The sequence below is a fragment of the Cryptomeria japonica genome, chromosome 4, assembly GCF_030272615.1.
Source record: "Cryptomeria japonica chromosome 4, Sugi_1.0, whole genome shotgun sequence".
Taxonomy (NCBI): domain Eukaryota; kingdom Viridiplantae; phylum Streptophyta; class Pinopsida; order Cupressales; family Cupressaceae; genus Cryptomeria; species Cryptomeria japonica.
The window spans coordinates 512,172,422-512,186,498 of NC_081408.1; the positions used below are offsets into that span (position 1 = coordinate 512,172,422).

The following is a 14,077-nucleotide window of genomic DNA, read 5'->3' on the forward strand; positions in this document are numbered from 1 at the left end:
TATATACCAAGACTTTATGTATAACAAATCCATGTCCTAATACTAGGGGCCTATTTCTAAAATCAATTTTTTTCCTCCTCTAAATCAAGCACCCGTATTACCAAGAATCCTTGTGCACATAGATATAGCACCACCAAGGACTATAAAAAGGGTTTACATGTCTTAGAAACCCACTTACCTAGATCAAGAAGGCTTGGCCATAGAAAACATAATCTTCTTGTAAGCGGCATTTATTTGTAGTGCCTAATATACTATAACTTGTCTTCAATTAGATCTAGAATTGATATATTTACAAACTTTAACTCTTCTTATATCTTATTTTTTCTTCATTGAGCCTTGGTTAATTTCTAGTGATCTTTTTGTTCTAATAAAATTAATACTTTTTCAAACCACATCTACAGATGTGTGACCGTGACTAACGAGCGTTAAGCTTTTACCTATGTAATTTGGGTACCTTCACCTTTTCATTTAATGGGTGTCACTCCATGAAATTACTATACTCTAATACAACATTCTTCCCTTGTTTTGGCTCAATTTACTAAAGGATCTACTCTAGATCTTTGTCCAAACTTACAACATTCATAACTAATAGAGTTCCCTCTAGTAATAGCAAAACTGGAATATTGTTCAAATACAAATCAAAGTTTTCTTTCTTTTATTCATATATTTCAATCATTTCTTTAATTTTTATATTTTAAAAATATTTAAATAATTTTGTTAAATATTATTTTTACCAAACAATAAATAATATTTGTAACTTATTTAGTGATATCTTCAAATTTTAATTCTGAAAAATATTATTTTAAATTTGTAAAATTTATTTCATTATGTAAAATAAAATAAAAAAAGTTATTACACATCTATATTTCTTATAAACAAACCCACTACACCTCTCAATAATTGAATTATTATTTTCTTTTCTTTTCTTTTACAAAAATTTAGCTGCAATAGATTAACAATTTTTAAATATTGCATCTTTACCTAAAGTAAGAAGTAAGAAGGAGGTCCACCAAGAGTTGGACCTACTTGCATCAAATATGATGTGATATAACTGAATTTAACAATTTTATATTTTTGTGGATGTTCCTCATCTATCAACTCTTTAAGAGCTCGAATCTCTGATTTATCTACAAAATCAAAAAAGAGTGTCATAGACAATCGTCCCTGATTCTTTTTTAAGCCTTGATATACCACATGATGTTCTGAACTACGATATCCACAGTTACTCCACATCCGACATGTAAAAGATATTCATTTGATATAAAAAGTTAGAATGGAAACATGTAAAAAACAAGTAAAAGATGAAATTAGAATGGAGACACGTGAAAAAACAAGTAAAAGATGAAATTATAATGGAAACACATAAAAAACAAGTAAAAGATGAAATTATATTGATATAAAAGATAAAATAGAAACATGTGAAAGACTAAAAGATTTGACGCGTTACTTATATAGACATGTTTTATCAATTTGGCAACTCCAATTTTCATTCATGGGTTAAAGTGTATCCCACTATTATGGGATCACCCACATGTACAATATATATTTAAATATATGTATGTGTGCTTTATGTATTTACATATATTTATGTCCATACATGCATACATACATAGCATATATATTTACATTTATAAAGTTAATGTATATACTTAAAGTTGTTTGAGTGAGCATTTAAGTGATGTGATTGATTCCAAACTACTTCAATCCTTTTCAAATATAATTACTAAGGTTTGAATACATTATATACTCTAAATTTTATAGATTACAATATCCTTAGCAACACATTAACAAGATGATGAAGTAGTTACACTTAAAAAAGTGAGAATAACTTAATGAATTTAGTAGGTGGCATATTTTATATATGCAATATTTTTAAATAAGTGAGATCTTAATTTACCCCTACCTCATTTTCCTTCATCTAAAGAAAACTTTTCTTCTAACTTAGAGTAATGACCTATCTAAGTTAACTTCTAAAATTTTGATCATTTTTCATTAGTTTTTTTATAATATTGTTGGAAGTTTCAAAATCTATTCTCTATTCAATTTAGAGCATCTTCATTTTAAATATTATATACTCTATGTGAAATTCCACTCTTTCCTTCCCTTACTAATCGTGTTCTTTTATGCACCCTTCTTTTGATCTAGATCTACCTCCACATACCCCTATTGACTAGAATTTTATTTCTAAACATGCACCTCTAAGCTAGTAGGAGAAAGAGAATAAGAGAAACCAACAAGTTGTTCATTAGGTGTGGCATTCTTCCACCAAAGTTGATCACCTTGAGGGCCTTTCTTTCTTTCTACATTCCACTATTGTGTCCAACCTTATGAAAATCCCAATAATTTTAAATAACTATTTTTAACAATCTAATTTTTTCTTCCATTAATTTTTACCATTTTTAAAGGGATAAACTTAGTTAGAACCAATTCCATTAAAATTTCTACTAATGTAGTTAGTGTGTTCTTTTACATTTTAGGTGATAAAGCAATTTATTTATTTTTTAAGTCTCTAATTTTTCAAATTAGAATAAAGAAAGAAATACACCAATCAAGTACTCAAGTAGAAGATATCTTAATTGTTTTCATTATTAAGGTAAACTCTATATACCAAGGCTTTATTTATAACAAATCCATGTCCCAATACTATTGGTTTAGTTCTAAAATTATTTTTTTTCTCCTATAAATCAAGCTCTCATATCACCAAGAATCTTTGTGCACGTAGATATAGCACCACCAAGGCTTATAAAAGGAGTTTCAATGTTTTGGGAACCCATTTATGTAGATCAAGAAGGATTGGCCATAAAAAAACATAATCTTCCTATAAGCATCATTTCTTTCTAGTGCCTATTATACTATAACTCATCTTCACCTAGATCTAGAATTGATATATTTGCAACCTTTAACTCTTCTTGTATCTTATTTTTACCTCATTAAGCCTTGGTTCATCTCTAGTGTTGTTTTGGTTCTAATAAAATCAATACTTTTTCAAACCACATCTATAGATGTGTGACCTTGACTAATAGTTGAGGCGTAAGATTTTACCTACGTAGTTTGGGTACCTTCACCTTGTTGTTTAGCGGGTGTCAGTACATGAAATTACTAGTCTCTAATACAACATTATTTCCTTGTTTTGGCTCAATTTACTATTTTAAAGAATCTACTCTAGATCTTTGTCCAACCTTATAACATTCATAACTACTAGAGTTCCCTCTAGTAATAGTAGCACTAAAATATTGTTCACATACAAGCCAAAGTTTGCTCTTATTTATTCATTTATTTAAAATCGCTTCTTTACTTAATTTTTTATATTTTTCGAAATATTTCAATAACTTTCTTCAATATCATTATTTATTTAAACCTTGTAACTTTTTAGTGAAAAACGTTTCTTTTGACTTTAAAATCTCCAAAATTTAATTTTAAAAAATATTATTTTAAATTTGCAAAAGTTATTTCATTATATAAAAAAGATATTATTACACATCCATATTTCTTAAAACAAACTCACTACAGATCTCAATATTTGAGATATTATTTTCATTTCTTTTCTTTTACAAAACTTTACCTGCAATAGATTAACAAGTTTTAAATACTGCATCTTTACCTAAAGTAAGAAGTAAGAAGGAGGTCCACCAAGAGTTGGACCTACTTGCATCAAATATGATGTGATATCACTGAATTTAACAGTTTTATATTTTTGTGGATGTTCTTCATCTATCAACTCTTTTGGAGCTCGAATCTCTGCTTTATCTATAAAATCCAAAAAGAATGCCATGGACAATCGTCCCTGATTCTTTTTCAAGCCTTGATATACCACACGATGTTCTGAACTGCGGTATCTACAATTACTCCACATCTGCCATGTAAAAGATATTCGTTTAATATAAAAATTAGAATGGAAACATGTAAAAAACAAATAAAAGATAAAATTAGAATGAACACACGTAAAAAACAAGTAAAAGATAAAGATGAAATTCTATTGAGATAAAAGATACAATAGAAACGCGTGAAAGACTGAAAGACTAGAAGATTTGACACGTTACTTGTATAGACATTTTCTCAATGTAACGTTATTAAAAATGTTTTAAGACTTTTGCAACCCATAGTATTCATACTAAGAAGCAAAAAGTGGTTTTGGTTTCATTTAATGCAGACCATTATTTTTTGTCTCACCTGTAAGCAGTCACCAAGGTTGACAACAAAGGCTCCAGGTAAAGGCTTAGTATTAATCCAATCACCTTTCTTTGTTCTGATTTGAAGGCCTCCAACGTTATCCTGGTACAAGATTGTAACACAACCAAGATCTGTATGAGCTTTTGAGATGTGTTGCACATTTTGGGCTTCTTCTTCTTCATCTTTTGTGTTGTAATAGTAGTTCATACGAAGCCAACCTTGGAGAGAAGTACCAAAAGGATCTGAGTTGTAGTGCTTGGAAACATCCAAACCTAGGCTAAGTAGAACGAGCTTTAAGATTCTATGTGCAACCTCTGTCATGTGTGAATTGTACTTGTGCACTGTTTGCCTGCATCATCATTATGACAAGTCAGAATATAAAATTAAGATATATATGTACACACCACGTCCTACTTCGAAGTTTGAATCCTTCAAACAATCAGTGAATGATAATTTTACGTCTCAAATACTAATAGATCTGATGGTCAAGTCATTGAAAAAGTACAGATGAATATGGTTGCAGGTTTGAGTCTTTTAGAGACGGAGGTTATAGTGCTGTAGATTAGAAACCCTCAAATGATCAGTTAACAAATTTTACATCTCAAATATTAATAAAATCTTCTAATCAAATTGTCTTTACAATAGATTGGACGGTCAAGCTATTCGGAAATATAGATGATAGTCACAGATTTGATTCTTCTAGATTTACTTTTCATAGATTAAAAAATCAATCTATCTATCTATCTATCTATCTATAAATCTGTCTATCTATCTATCCAATCAAATCGTCCTCAAAATATATTGATATTCAAACCATAAAAAAATATGATGGTGGCAGATTTGATTCCTTTAGAACAATCTTATTGTTTCCTAAAATGAAAAAGAACAATCTTCTAACCAAATAAGCCTTACAAAACAAAATGAAAAGTGAAGAAAGGAAAAGAATAAAATCAATAAATTCATACTGGAAATCATTGTTTCCATGAGGCCATAGTTTAGCAGAGATCTGATCAACAGAATTGGGCAGAGCATTTTCACCAGGGAAAACCAAGTTCTCCGGTAGTGAAGCTTTCCCATCTGCCCCTGCATCAGCTGGGCAATACCCAGTATTAAATATGGGAAAAATGGCTCTGCTCTTTTCCTCCTCTGCCAAAGAAAACATATCTCGGGCAAGACTGTCAGTCTTCTGGATGAAAGCTGCCTCCATTCCATGATTTATAATTCGAAAAAAACCCAGTTCTTGACAAGCCTCTCTGAGTTTTTTCAACTCATTATTTCCATCCAGATCAGAAAAATTTTGTTTCTCTCCAAAATTGGAGGGAAGGAGAGAAAGATCAATGACTGGAAGATCTGAAGCCATGATCACTCTTTTTCTGATCTGAGCTCTACAGTTTTCTCAGCTCAAAGTGGATGTTCAACGAAAGAGAACTAAAACGTGGTTATATAGAATTCATTTTTTTCTGATTTGAGCTCTGCAGTCTTCTCAGTAGGAGACTATGTTTGCACGTTGAATGACCGGAAGAGCTGGTGCTTATATAGAATTATTACCGGAACGCGTACAATTTTGGAATTTTGTGCAACTTTAGACAAAGAATGTAAAAAGAATTATTATACGGGACGGTGTAATGTTTTTTTTTTCCTGCTGTGTAGGTATCAGTAATAAAATTGAACAAATATTTATTTAGTTGTTTGACATCAGCCTGGCCCAAAACAGAAAGAAATCAACGATCTTCCGCACACCAAAATTGAAAAAGGAGTAGCCGAAAAGAGAAGTTTGGCACTAAAAATAAGTTAAATCTATGAATTGGGCATGCCACCTACTCTTCTAGTAGAAGTTATTCTGTTCAGTTTTCAAAAGTCTTTAATGGGCCAAAGGTATTATATTTGATCTCGAGTTGAATGCTTGAGAATAGCCCTATTGCCCCACATCTTGTCAGTGGGTTGGTGAGGATTATTCATCTAGAAAGTTGAGAACATTTGATGTAGGGAGTTGGTAGAGATTAGTTAAAATTTAGTATTCGGAGGTGTCCGAGGAGATAAAACATATGGGGGATTGGAATGATTTCAAATCAATCCTATCAATTTAGGAAAAGTTGTGATATAGTTAAAAGAGAAAAAAATGTATGAGATCTGGAAAAAATTTAAATCAATCATATCATTTAAATGTTCATATATACAGCTTTTAAGGATATACATCCAGAAGATAAGCTTAACCAAAAAAGTCATATTTTCGTACGAAGGTCAATAAAATACATGTTCTATAGTCGAAGTATGTGTGTCCATCACCACAAATCAAGTCTCTACTATCATCTTCAACATTTGATAGAGAAGTCCATAGAATAAAGAAAATAACAAAAACTAGGAAATTTAAAAGAGAAAAGTCAACAATGTTTATACGTATTTATATAACATACAGTATATATGTATGTGAATACATATGCATACATACATATAATATATATTTATTATATTATTATAATATATACATACAAATAAATATGTATATTTATATAATATATGTACATATATGTATGTAAGTATGTATATACTATATGTATTATAATATATAGATATATATACATGCATATACTATATATGTATATTTGTGTATATATGTATATATATGTACATGTATATGTATATCTTGTTATGTATTTATTTAAGTTTTCTACTTTTATAAGCTATTATTATTTTTAAAGTATATAATGGGTCATACCATATTTGAGCTTGAGTTAAATGCTTGAAATTTGGCCTAAGGTTACCCCACATCTTGTAGTGGGTTGGTGAGGATATATATATTTTATTGTTCCCATACATGACTTCTAAGTATATGCATTAGATAATAATGGGGAAAAGGAAGAGGAAGGTGAGTTAGAATTGAGTGATAGCAAGATGTTTGTGGTTAACAAAAAAAAGTCATGAAACTTTCGTAGGGAGGTCAATAGAGGTCATTATCTCTAATTAGAATTTATATGTCCATCCACAAATTGCAAGTATCTGCTTTCATCTTTAATATCCACTGGAGAATATTGTGGAATAATGAAAAGGACAAAAACTAGAAAGATTAAAAGAATGAAGGAAAATCTCAACAATTCTTATATGTATTTATATACATAGAATATTTGTGTACATATATAAATACAAATATGTATATATGTATGTATTACATACATGTGTGTCTGTACAAATAAATATGAATATTAACATATATACATATAACTAAACATGAATATCTATATCTATAGCATATTTATAATCTATATAGTAATACATGTATATTATATGTATTGCATTACATGCATAATATATAGTCAGATATATATTAGTGATGAAGTAATTTCAATGGAATGTTCTTAAAATGTATGATTGCATTAGTGAGTTTGGATTTTGAACATTTTGTTGGGAAATTTTGTCATCGTTTTAACTTAAATTCTAGTTTCTTTCATTTTCTTCATTTCATATACTTCTTCACTGGATGTTGAAAATCATAATATGGACTTGTGGATCATGATGATGAACACGTGAACTTTCACTAGAGACCTTTTTTGACCTCCCTACCAAAGTTTCATGGTTTTAATGAATAAACTGTTAATATTAAACAACCTAATACCATTCATTTCTAACTCGTCCTTTCATTCCTCTTTCTTATTATTGTCTAATGCATATACTTGGAGGTGGAACTCAAGTGATGTGATTGATTTCAAACTTTTTCAACCCCATATATCTATGTGTTCCTCTGAATTTCATATCAACACAGCCATTACACCTTCTAAAAATACAATTATCAATTTTTAAATATATTAAGTACTCTAAATTTTCTAGATAACAATATCCTCGCCAACTTACTAACAAGATGGTGATGTAATTATAGAAAAAAAATCAAGCATTCAACTTGAGGCCAAATATTGTGTGGCCCATTAAAAAAATATAAAAGAGAGAATAACTTAATCAATAATGAAGTAGGTAGAATGTCAAATGTATTCATGTGCATACATACAATATATATTTACATATGTAAATGTGTTTTTTATATATGTCTATAGACATATTTATATGTATACATACATGCAAACATATCATAACATATACATATGCATATACATAAAGCTTATATATATACTTTAAGCTATTTGGGTGAACATTTAAGTGATTTGATTGATTTCAAACTACTTCAAACTCATATCTCTTCAATTTTCCTATCAACTCATCCATTACACCTTTTAAAATACAATTACTTATTTTTAAATACATTATGTACTCTCAATTTTATAGATTACAATATCCTCAACAACTCACTAACAAGATAAAGGAGGAGAGGGTAATGGGAAATCTGCTATTGGAGGTTGCTACAAGTCAGAAGAACTGCTGGAAGTGGGTGGAGAAGGAAATTAGATCCCTAAAAGATGGGATTAAAGGAATTGTTGACACTTTCACGAAATCCCCTGGGCCCAATAAAACTGAGAAGATCATGAGTATGATCCAAAAAATTTCTCAGGATGTGGAAACTATGAAGGTTGACCAAGAGCGTAGAATTGAGAAGCTGGAAGAGGATGTGAGTGAGATCAAGGAAAACCTGAACAGCCTGGTGAAATTAGTAGACAGGTGATGAATAATAGTGTTGATGGTTTGGAAAAAATTAATTCCATGATGACTGATTATAGAACCAGGACCATCGCCAGTGACCCTCCCTTGGGGGAAAAGCAGAAAAAGATTGCATCGGAGGGTGGATAGAGTGTTGCTGGTGGGAAGACTAGCTCAGGTCCTTGTACTAGAACCAGGAGTCGGAGCCAAGACCAAGGAACCTCCAAATTCAACATGGAGGATTTGGAAAAAATTAATAAGACTATTATTCAGAAAAATACTAAATTGATGCACTCTCTTAATTGAGTGCTATGCCCTGTTTTTTTGTTCATCTTTTTTTGTTTGTTGGGCTTTCGGCTTGTGTGGGGTTTGTCCCCTGTTCTGCTTAGTTTTTCGGTCTGGTTGGTTGCTGGCCTTGATCTGTAATACTCTAGGTTTCAGGTTCCTATAAAACCCGTTTATCTTTATCAAAAACAACTCACTAACAAGATGGCGAGGTAATTATATTAAAAAATTAGTCATTCAACTTTAGGTCAAATATTATGTAGTCCATTGAATTAGTTTAAAAGAAAGAATAACCTAATGTTCATAGAATAGATGGCATGTACCATATATGCATGTATATACATATTTACATATATGTATGTATGTTTATATTTGATATATATGCATACATTCAATATATATATATATATATATATATACCAATTTCTCTTGTCCACACTCTCTATGCAATTTATTTTGATCTCTTTCGTTGTTTTCAATGCTACATCTGCATTCTTCGATTATTCAGTATGCACTCCTTTCTATTGCGCAGCCTTCTACTCTCACAATGTTGTCTTGGATTTCCTTGTTCTTATTTACAAAGCCTCTCCAATTCCTTTAACTGTTGTGCTTCCCTTCTACAACATTTTCTTTTCTTTTTTTAATTCAAAACTCTTTGGCTTCCTCTGTTCATTCCTAAAATCTGCATCTTTTGATCTTCTGTTTTTTCTCCCGTGCGTATTGGAAGGTCAAATATTTTGCCCTCTTCAGCTATCATTTCTCTTCCATGCATTTCTCTTAATCTATAATAAATCTTCTCTATTTTCTTTGTCCACACGTTGCATTCATTTTAAATAACTTCTATTTATTTCCAATGCTTGCCTTTGTCCTTTCAATTCTCCTCTGCAACCAAAATCTCTATTCACAGTCTTACACATATTGAAAGAGAAAAATAAATTTCTTAACTAGAAAGAGTTATAGAACCAATACCAAGAGGTTGATTATAGTAATCTAGTTTTTGTACACCTAAATTTTCTAATGCATTGAAAATAGACTCTTAGTTAGTGGGGGCACGATCTAAATTTTTCTTATTAATTTGTACATTCTCAAAAGGTTGAGAAGAATCTCATGTAGGATAGATGATCACATCAATGCAAGGAAATTTGTTACTACAAATAGTGGGTGAATACTATTAGGAGGATTGAGACCAACTTGAGAACTATTACAATGGATTCTATAGTAATAAATATGAAATTCATTGATGCAGTCAAAGTTAGGGTCGTTTATTAGGTAGTTCAACTAAACAACGAAAACATATATAGAAAAAGTCAATACTTAGAAAGAAACACATTTATTTAGATTGGTTTAATTCAAAAATTGCAATATTCACAATCACAATAGATCACAAAACAATTTACAAAATTATTGTTTACAAAACATCTACTTTGTTCCATTCTTCTATAGTCATGGCAGCTACTTCTCATCTTCTCAAATCCCCTTCTGTCACACCCTTACTCAACCAAAATATTTCTCTATACTCCACCTTTTCAGTCAATGGTGAACATAGAACTCTCTCAATCACTTCCCAAAGCCTTCACAATCTCTCTCTCTCCCTCTCCCTCTCTCCCCCTCTCCCTCTCTCTCTCCCTCCCCCATCTCTCCCTATCCTAAACAAGGTACCAATATCCAATATCTTTTGTTATTAATATATTAATAAAAAAATTTAATAATATATATATTTGTATATTATAGTATTAATATATAACATGTATATTATATATTAATATTATATATTATATATTAATATATTAATACTATACAATATATAATAACATACTAAATATTATTAATTTTATTCATAATAAAAAATTATACAAATTGAATATCGAGTTATTATCAGATATCCGATCTCTCTGACAAAAATTTCAAATCTTGATATTTGGCTCAGGATTGCATTGGGATTTGGCTAGGAAATACCAAACCTAGAAAGACAACAGAAAAAGGGTGTTTTTGAGTGTTCCTTGTTTTTCCAAACTTCGCTCTAGTGGCTAACGACCTTTTTTTTAGCCAAAATTGATGAAATAAAAAGGCTTTCTTAAGGACATTCTCATCTTTCCAGTTACAATATAAGGTTTTCCTTATTTTGACTTTAATAAATTATTATTATTTATTTTCTAAATGAATTCTCGCTAAAGTCCTAATTGATAGGTTGATTGAAAAATATCCATAACTTTCAAACGGTATCACATTTTTTGAATCTGAAACATGTGTCACATTTTATGCTTCTCCTAATAAAAGATAAAAACAAAAATTTGAATTTCATAAAGTTTCGACCAAGTTAAGGTGGTCAGACGTACGAGTTTTTCAATTTCTGAAAAGTTGTAGTAAGAAATTCATAATTAATTATTTACTTCAAAAAAAATTACAAAAAAATATGTGTCACATCCGTACATGAGTCTAATACTTATATTAAAAATCTTATAAAAAAATATTATGATTTGATTTTGGTTAGGGTGGTCAAACATCCACCTACTTCTTATCTTTTTCTTGAAATTTTAGTACTACTGCATTGAAAATTCAAATTTTCGTTAAATAGTTTTTTTTTTCAAAAAACAACTAGTAACTTAGAAACGACATTCAATTTTCTACAGATTCTCTTCTTACATATTTTTAAAATAATGAACATAACTTATTCAAATTTTTACATCAAGTTGTCAAACTTTATTTTTCTAAAATTTAGTTGCCACTTAAGGGCCTCTTTTGTCCCACCATGATCCTGCACATACCCATGACAATAGCATCAACTTCTTTGGTAGGGGAAAAAGATCTTCAATATAGCTCCCCCTAAGCCAAAGCTTCAGACTAGTTTCTGGAGGGGATTTTTGCATCGGAGCCGAATGCAGTAATATTTTCTATCAAATATACTTCCTTATTCCTCCAAATATTCTTCATTTCATTCCTTACTTCTTCAACATCAATATTTTGTATAGCTTAATTCTTCCTTACCAAATTGTCTTTCTTCATATTTTTGATTCTGCATACTTTAGCAATCATTCAATAACTGACAATAACCATAAAATAATTTATTTCTTCCATTCACAAATTGATTTCTACAATTACTAGCCTTGTGACCAAATTTCTTACATGCAAAACATTGAACATTCTGATTCACTCAGTTTCTACATTGTAAAGATTTACATCCAAATTTATTACAGGAGAAACAGTATCCATTAAATGAAGATTACCTTTGAGCATTAGGTTGTCTAATCGGAGTTTTCCTCGTGGGGTTTTTTTGATTCTAGGGTTGCTTGTCTTTCTTTCTTGCTTCAGTGCACTGTCCAAGTTCAATCTTCCTCATCTTGTCTTTGTCTTCAACTCTTTGATTTGAACATTCACCAGCTTCAAAACCTAATCCACTTTTATCTTTCGAATATTTATGCACAGCCATCATTTCCTCAAGTTTCTTAGTACTTTCCTTGAATTTGTCTTCAGTTCTCAGGGTTACAACTTCTTGTTCCGATTTTGCACATTCCTCAATCTTATATTTTATCAAATCATTCAAGCATTCTACCATTTTTTTGTTTTCCCCAACTTATACTTTCAGGCTGACAACTGTTTCATTTGCTTGCTTCAATTCCTTTCTAACCTCTTTGTATCTTTCTGTGAATTTCTTGATTTGTTCTCTCAGCTTTCTAATGCATTTGTTTGCTTCTTTGATATTCTCCTTCAAATCTTTATTTTCACTCTCCATGTTCTCAAGATCTTCAGGAGTAGTTTGTAACTCTCCATCCATAAGAATTTTTTTTGCACTCAACTCAAGAGCCATTTGTTCAACCAACAAGATCTCCCTTAAGCAATTAAACTAAAAAAAAGAGACCAAAGATCTGATACCAATTGTTGAATAAATGGTATACTAAGAGGGGCGTAAATCAATATTCCCTAAAACTCTTTGCAATCTATCTTTTTATTACTACTTTGTAAATATAATTCAATCAAATGAAAGGAGTAACAAAACAGAGATATCATCCACAATAATACACACAAGAGAACATCATATTTTTGCATGCAAACCCGTTGGGAAAAAAACCACGGAGAGGGTTAACTCTCAATAGAATATAACTAGTTATGGGTAAGTGCGCCAAGATGGTGAACAAAAAAGGGGGTATAAGTGGCCAATATTTTTTCTAAAAACAGGTAAACCTAAACTTCAAAGAGATATTTGAAGATCATGCACTCAGAACTAGGAGTTGAGAAAACAATAAGAATTGTAGTACTCTGAATCTAGTTTCTAAACTACTAAAAAAATTTAAAACTTGATAAGATTAAGAGGGTCAAACCTCTCGCATACGAAAAATTGTTCTTGAATTTTTTAGAAAAACATAACATAGTTGTTTTCGTGCACTGCACAAAATATATAGTTAGATTTAGTATTTTACAAAACCCTTTGGTAGGGTGATAGGTAAGAGTGAGATCTAGAAGTTGTGTATTTTTTTGTAATTTTCCGTTGAGTATTTTTTTTAATGATTTTTTGAAGTTACCGCATCCTGAAAAATTTGGCACATGTTTGTGCATCGGGCATAACTTGCATCAAAATAATCGAAAATGCAAACTTTTTTTTTAAAGTGTATAGAATCTAGTGTATAACAATAATACGTAATTTATTTTGAATTTGGTAAGTATATAAAAAGTTGTTAAAAAAATGGTAGACATATGTCTGTGAGGATTGTCAAGGCACTGGTAAAGAAAATTAAAGTTTACTATGCTAATGTTGTCCAAGAATAGAAAATTTTATATGGTCAGAAATCTGAGAAGACATGTGAGATTATGGTGGTAATTTTATAGATACCCACTTGATCATTTGTAAACCTGATGACGAAGAAGTCGATAAATCATGTTGGAAGATGAAAAAATGTGTAAAGGGACAAAAATGGAGGGAAAATGGGCTTGCAAGCCTTAGGTTCATTTTCCAACCCTCTTACCAAGCCAAAACCAGCACAGGTTCTAATGTGCAAGATAACCCGCTTGGGTTTTGAAAAACAAAAAGTACCATTCATAGTTCTAC

General features: G+C 30.5%; 1 protein-coding gene across 1 annotated transcript; it reads right to left on the reverse strand.

The window, feature by feature from the left end:
- Positions 1 to 3,426: 3,426 nt before the first annotated feature.
- LOC131034641 (gibberellin 20-oxidase-like protein) lies at positions 3,427 to 5,672 on the reverse strand. The gene is made up of 3 exons (XM_059219918.1): positions 5,136 to 5,672; positions 4,171 to 4,519; positions 3,427 to 3,853 (listed from the first exon to the last, which is right to left on the reverse strand). The coding sequence occupies exons 1-3, from the start codon at positions 5,528 to 5,530 to the stop codon at positions 3,602 to 3,604; spliced, it is 996 nt and encodes a 331-aa protein (XP_059075901.1). The 5' UTR covers positions 5,531 to 5,672; the 3' UTR covers positions 3,427 to 3,601.
- Positions 5,673 to 14,077: the final 8,405 nt, after the last annotated feature.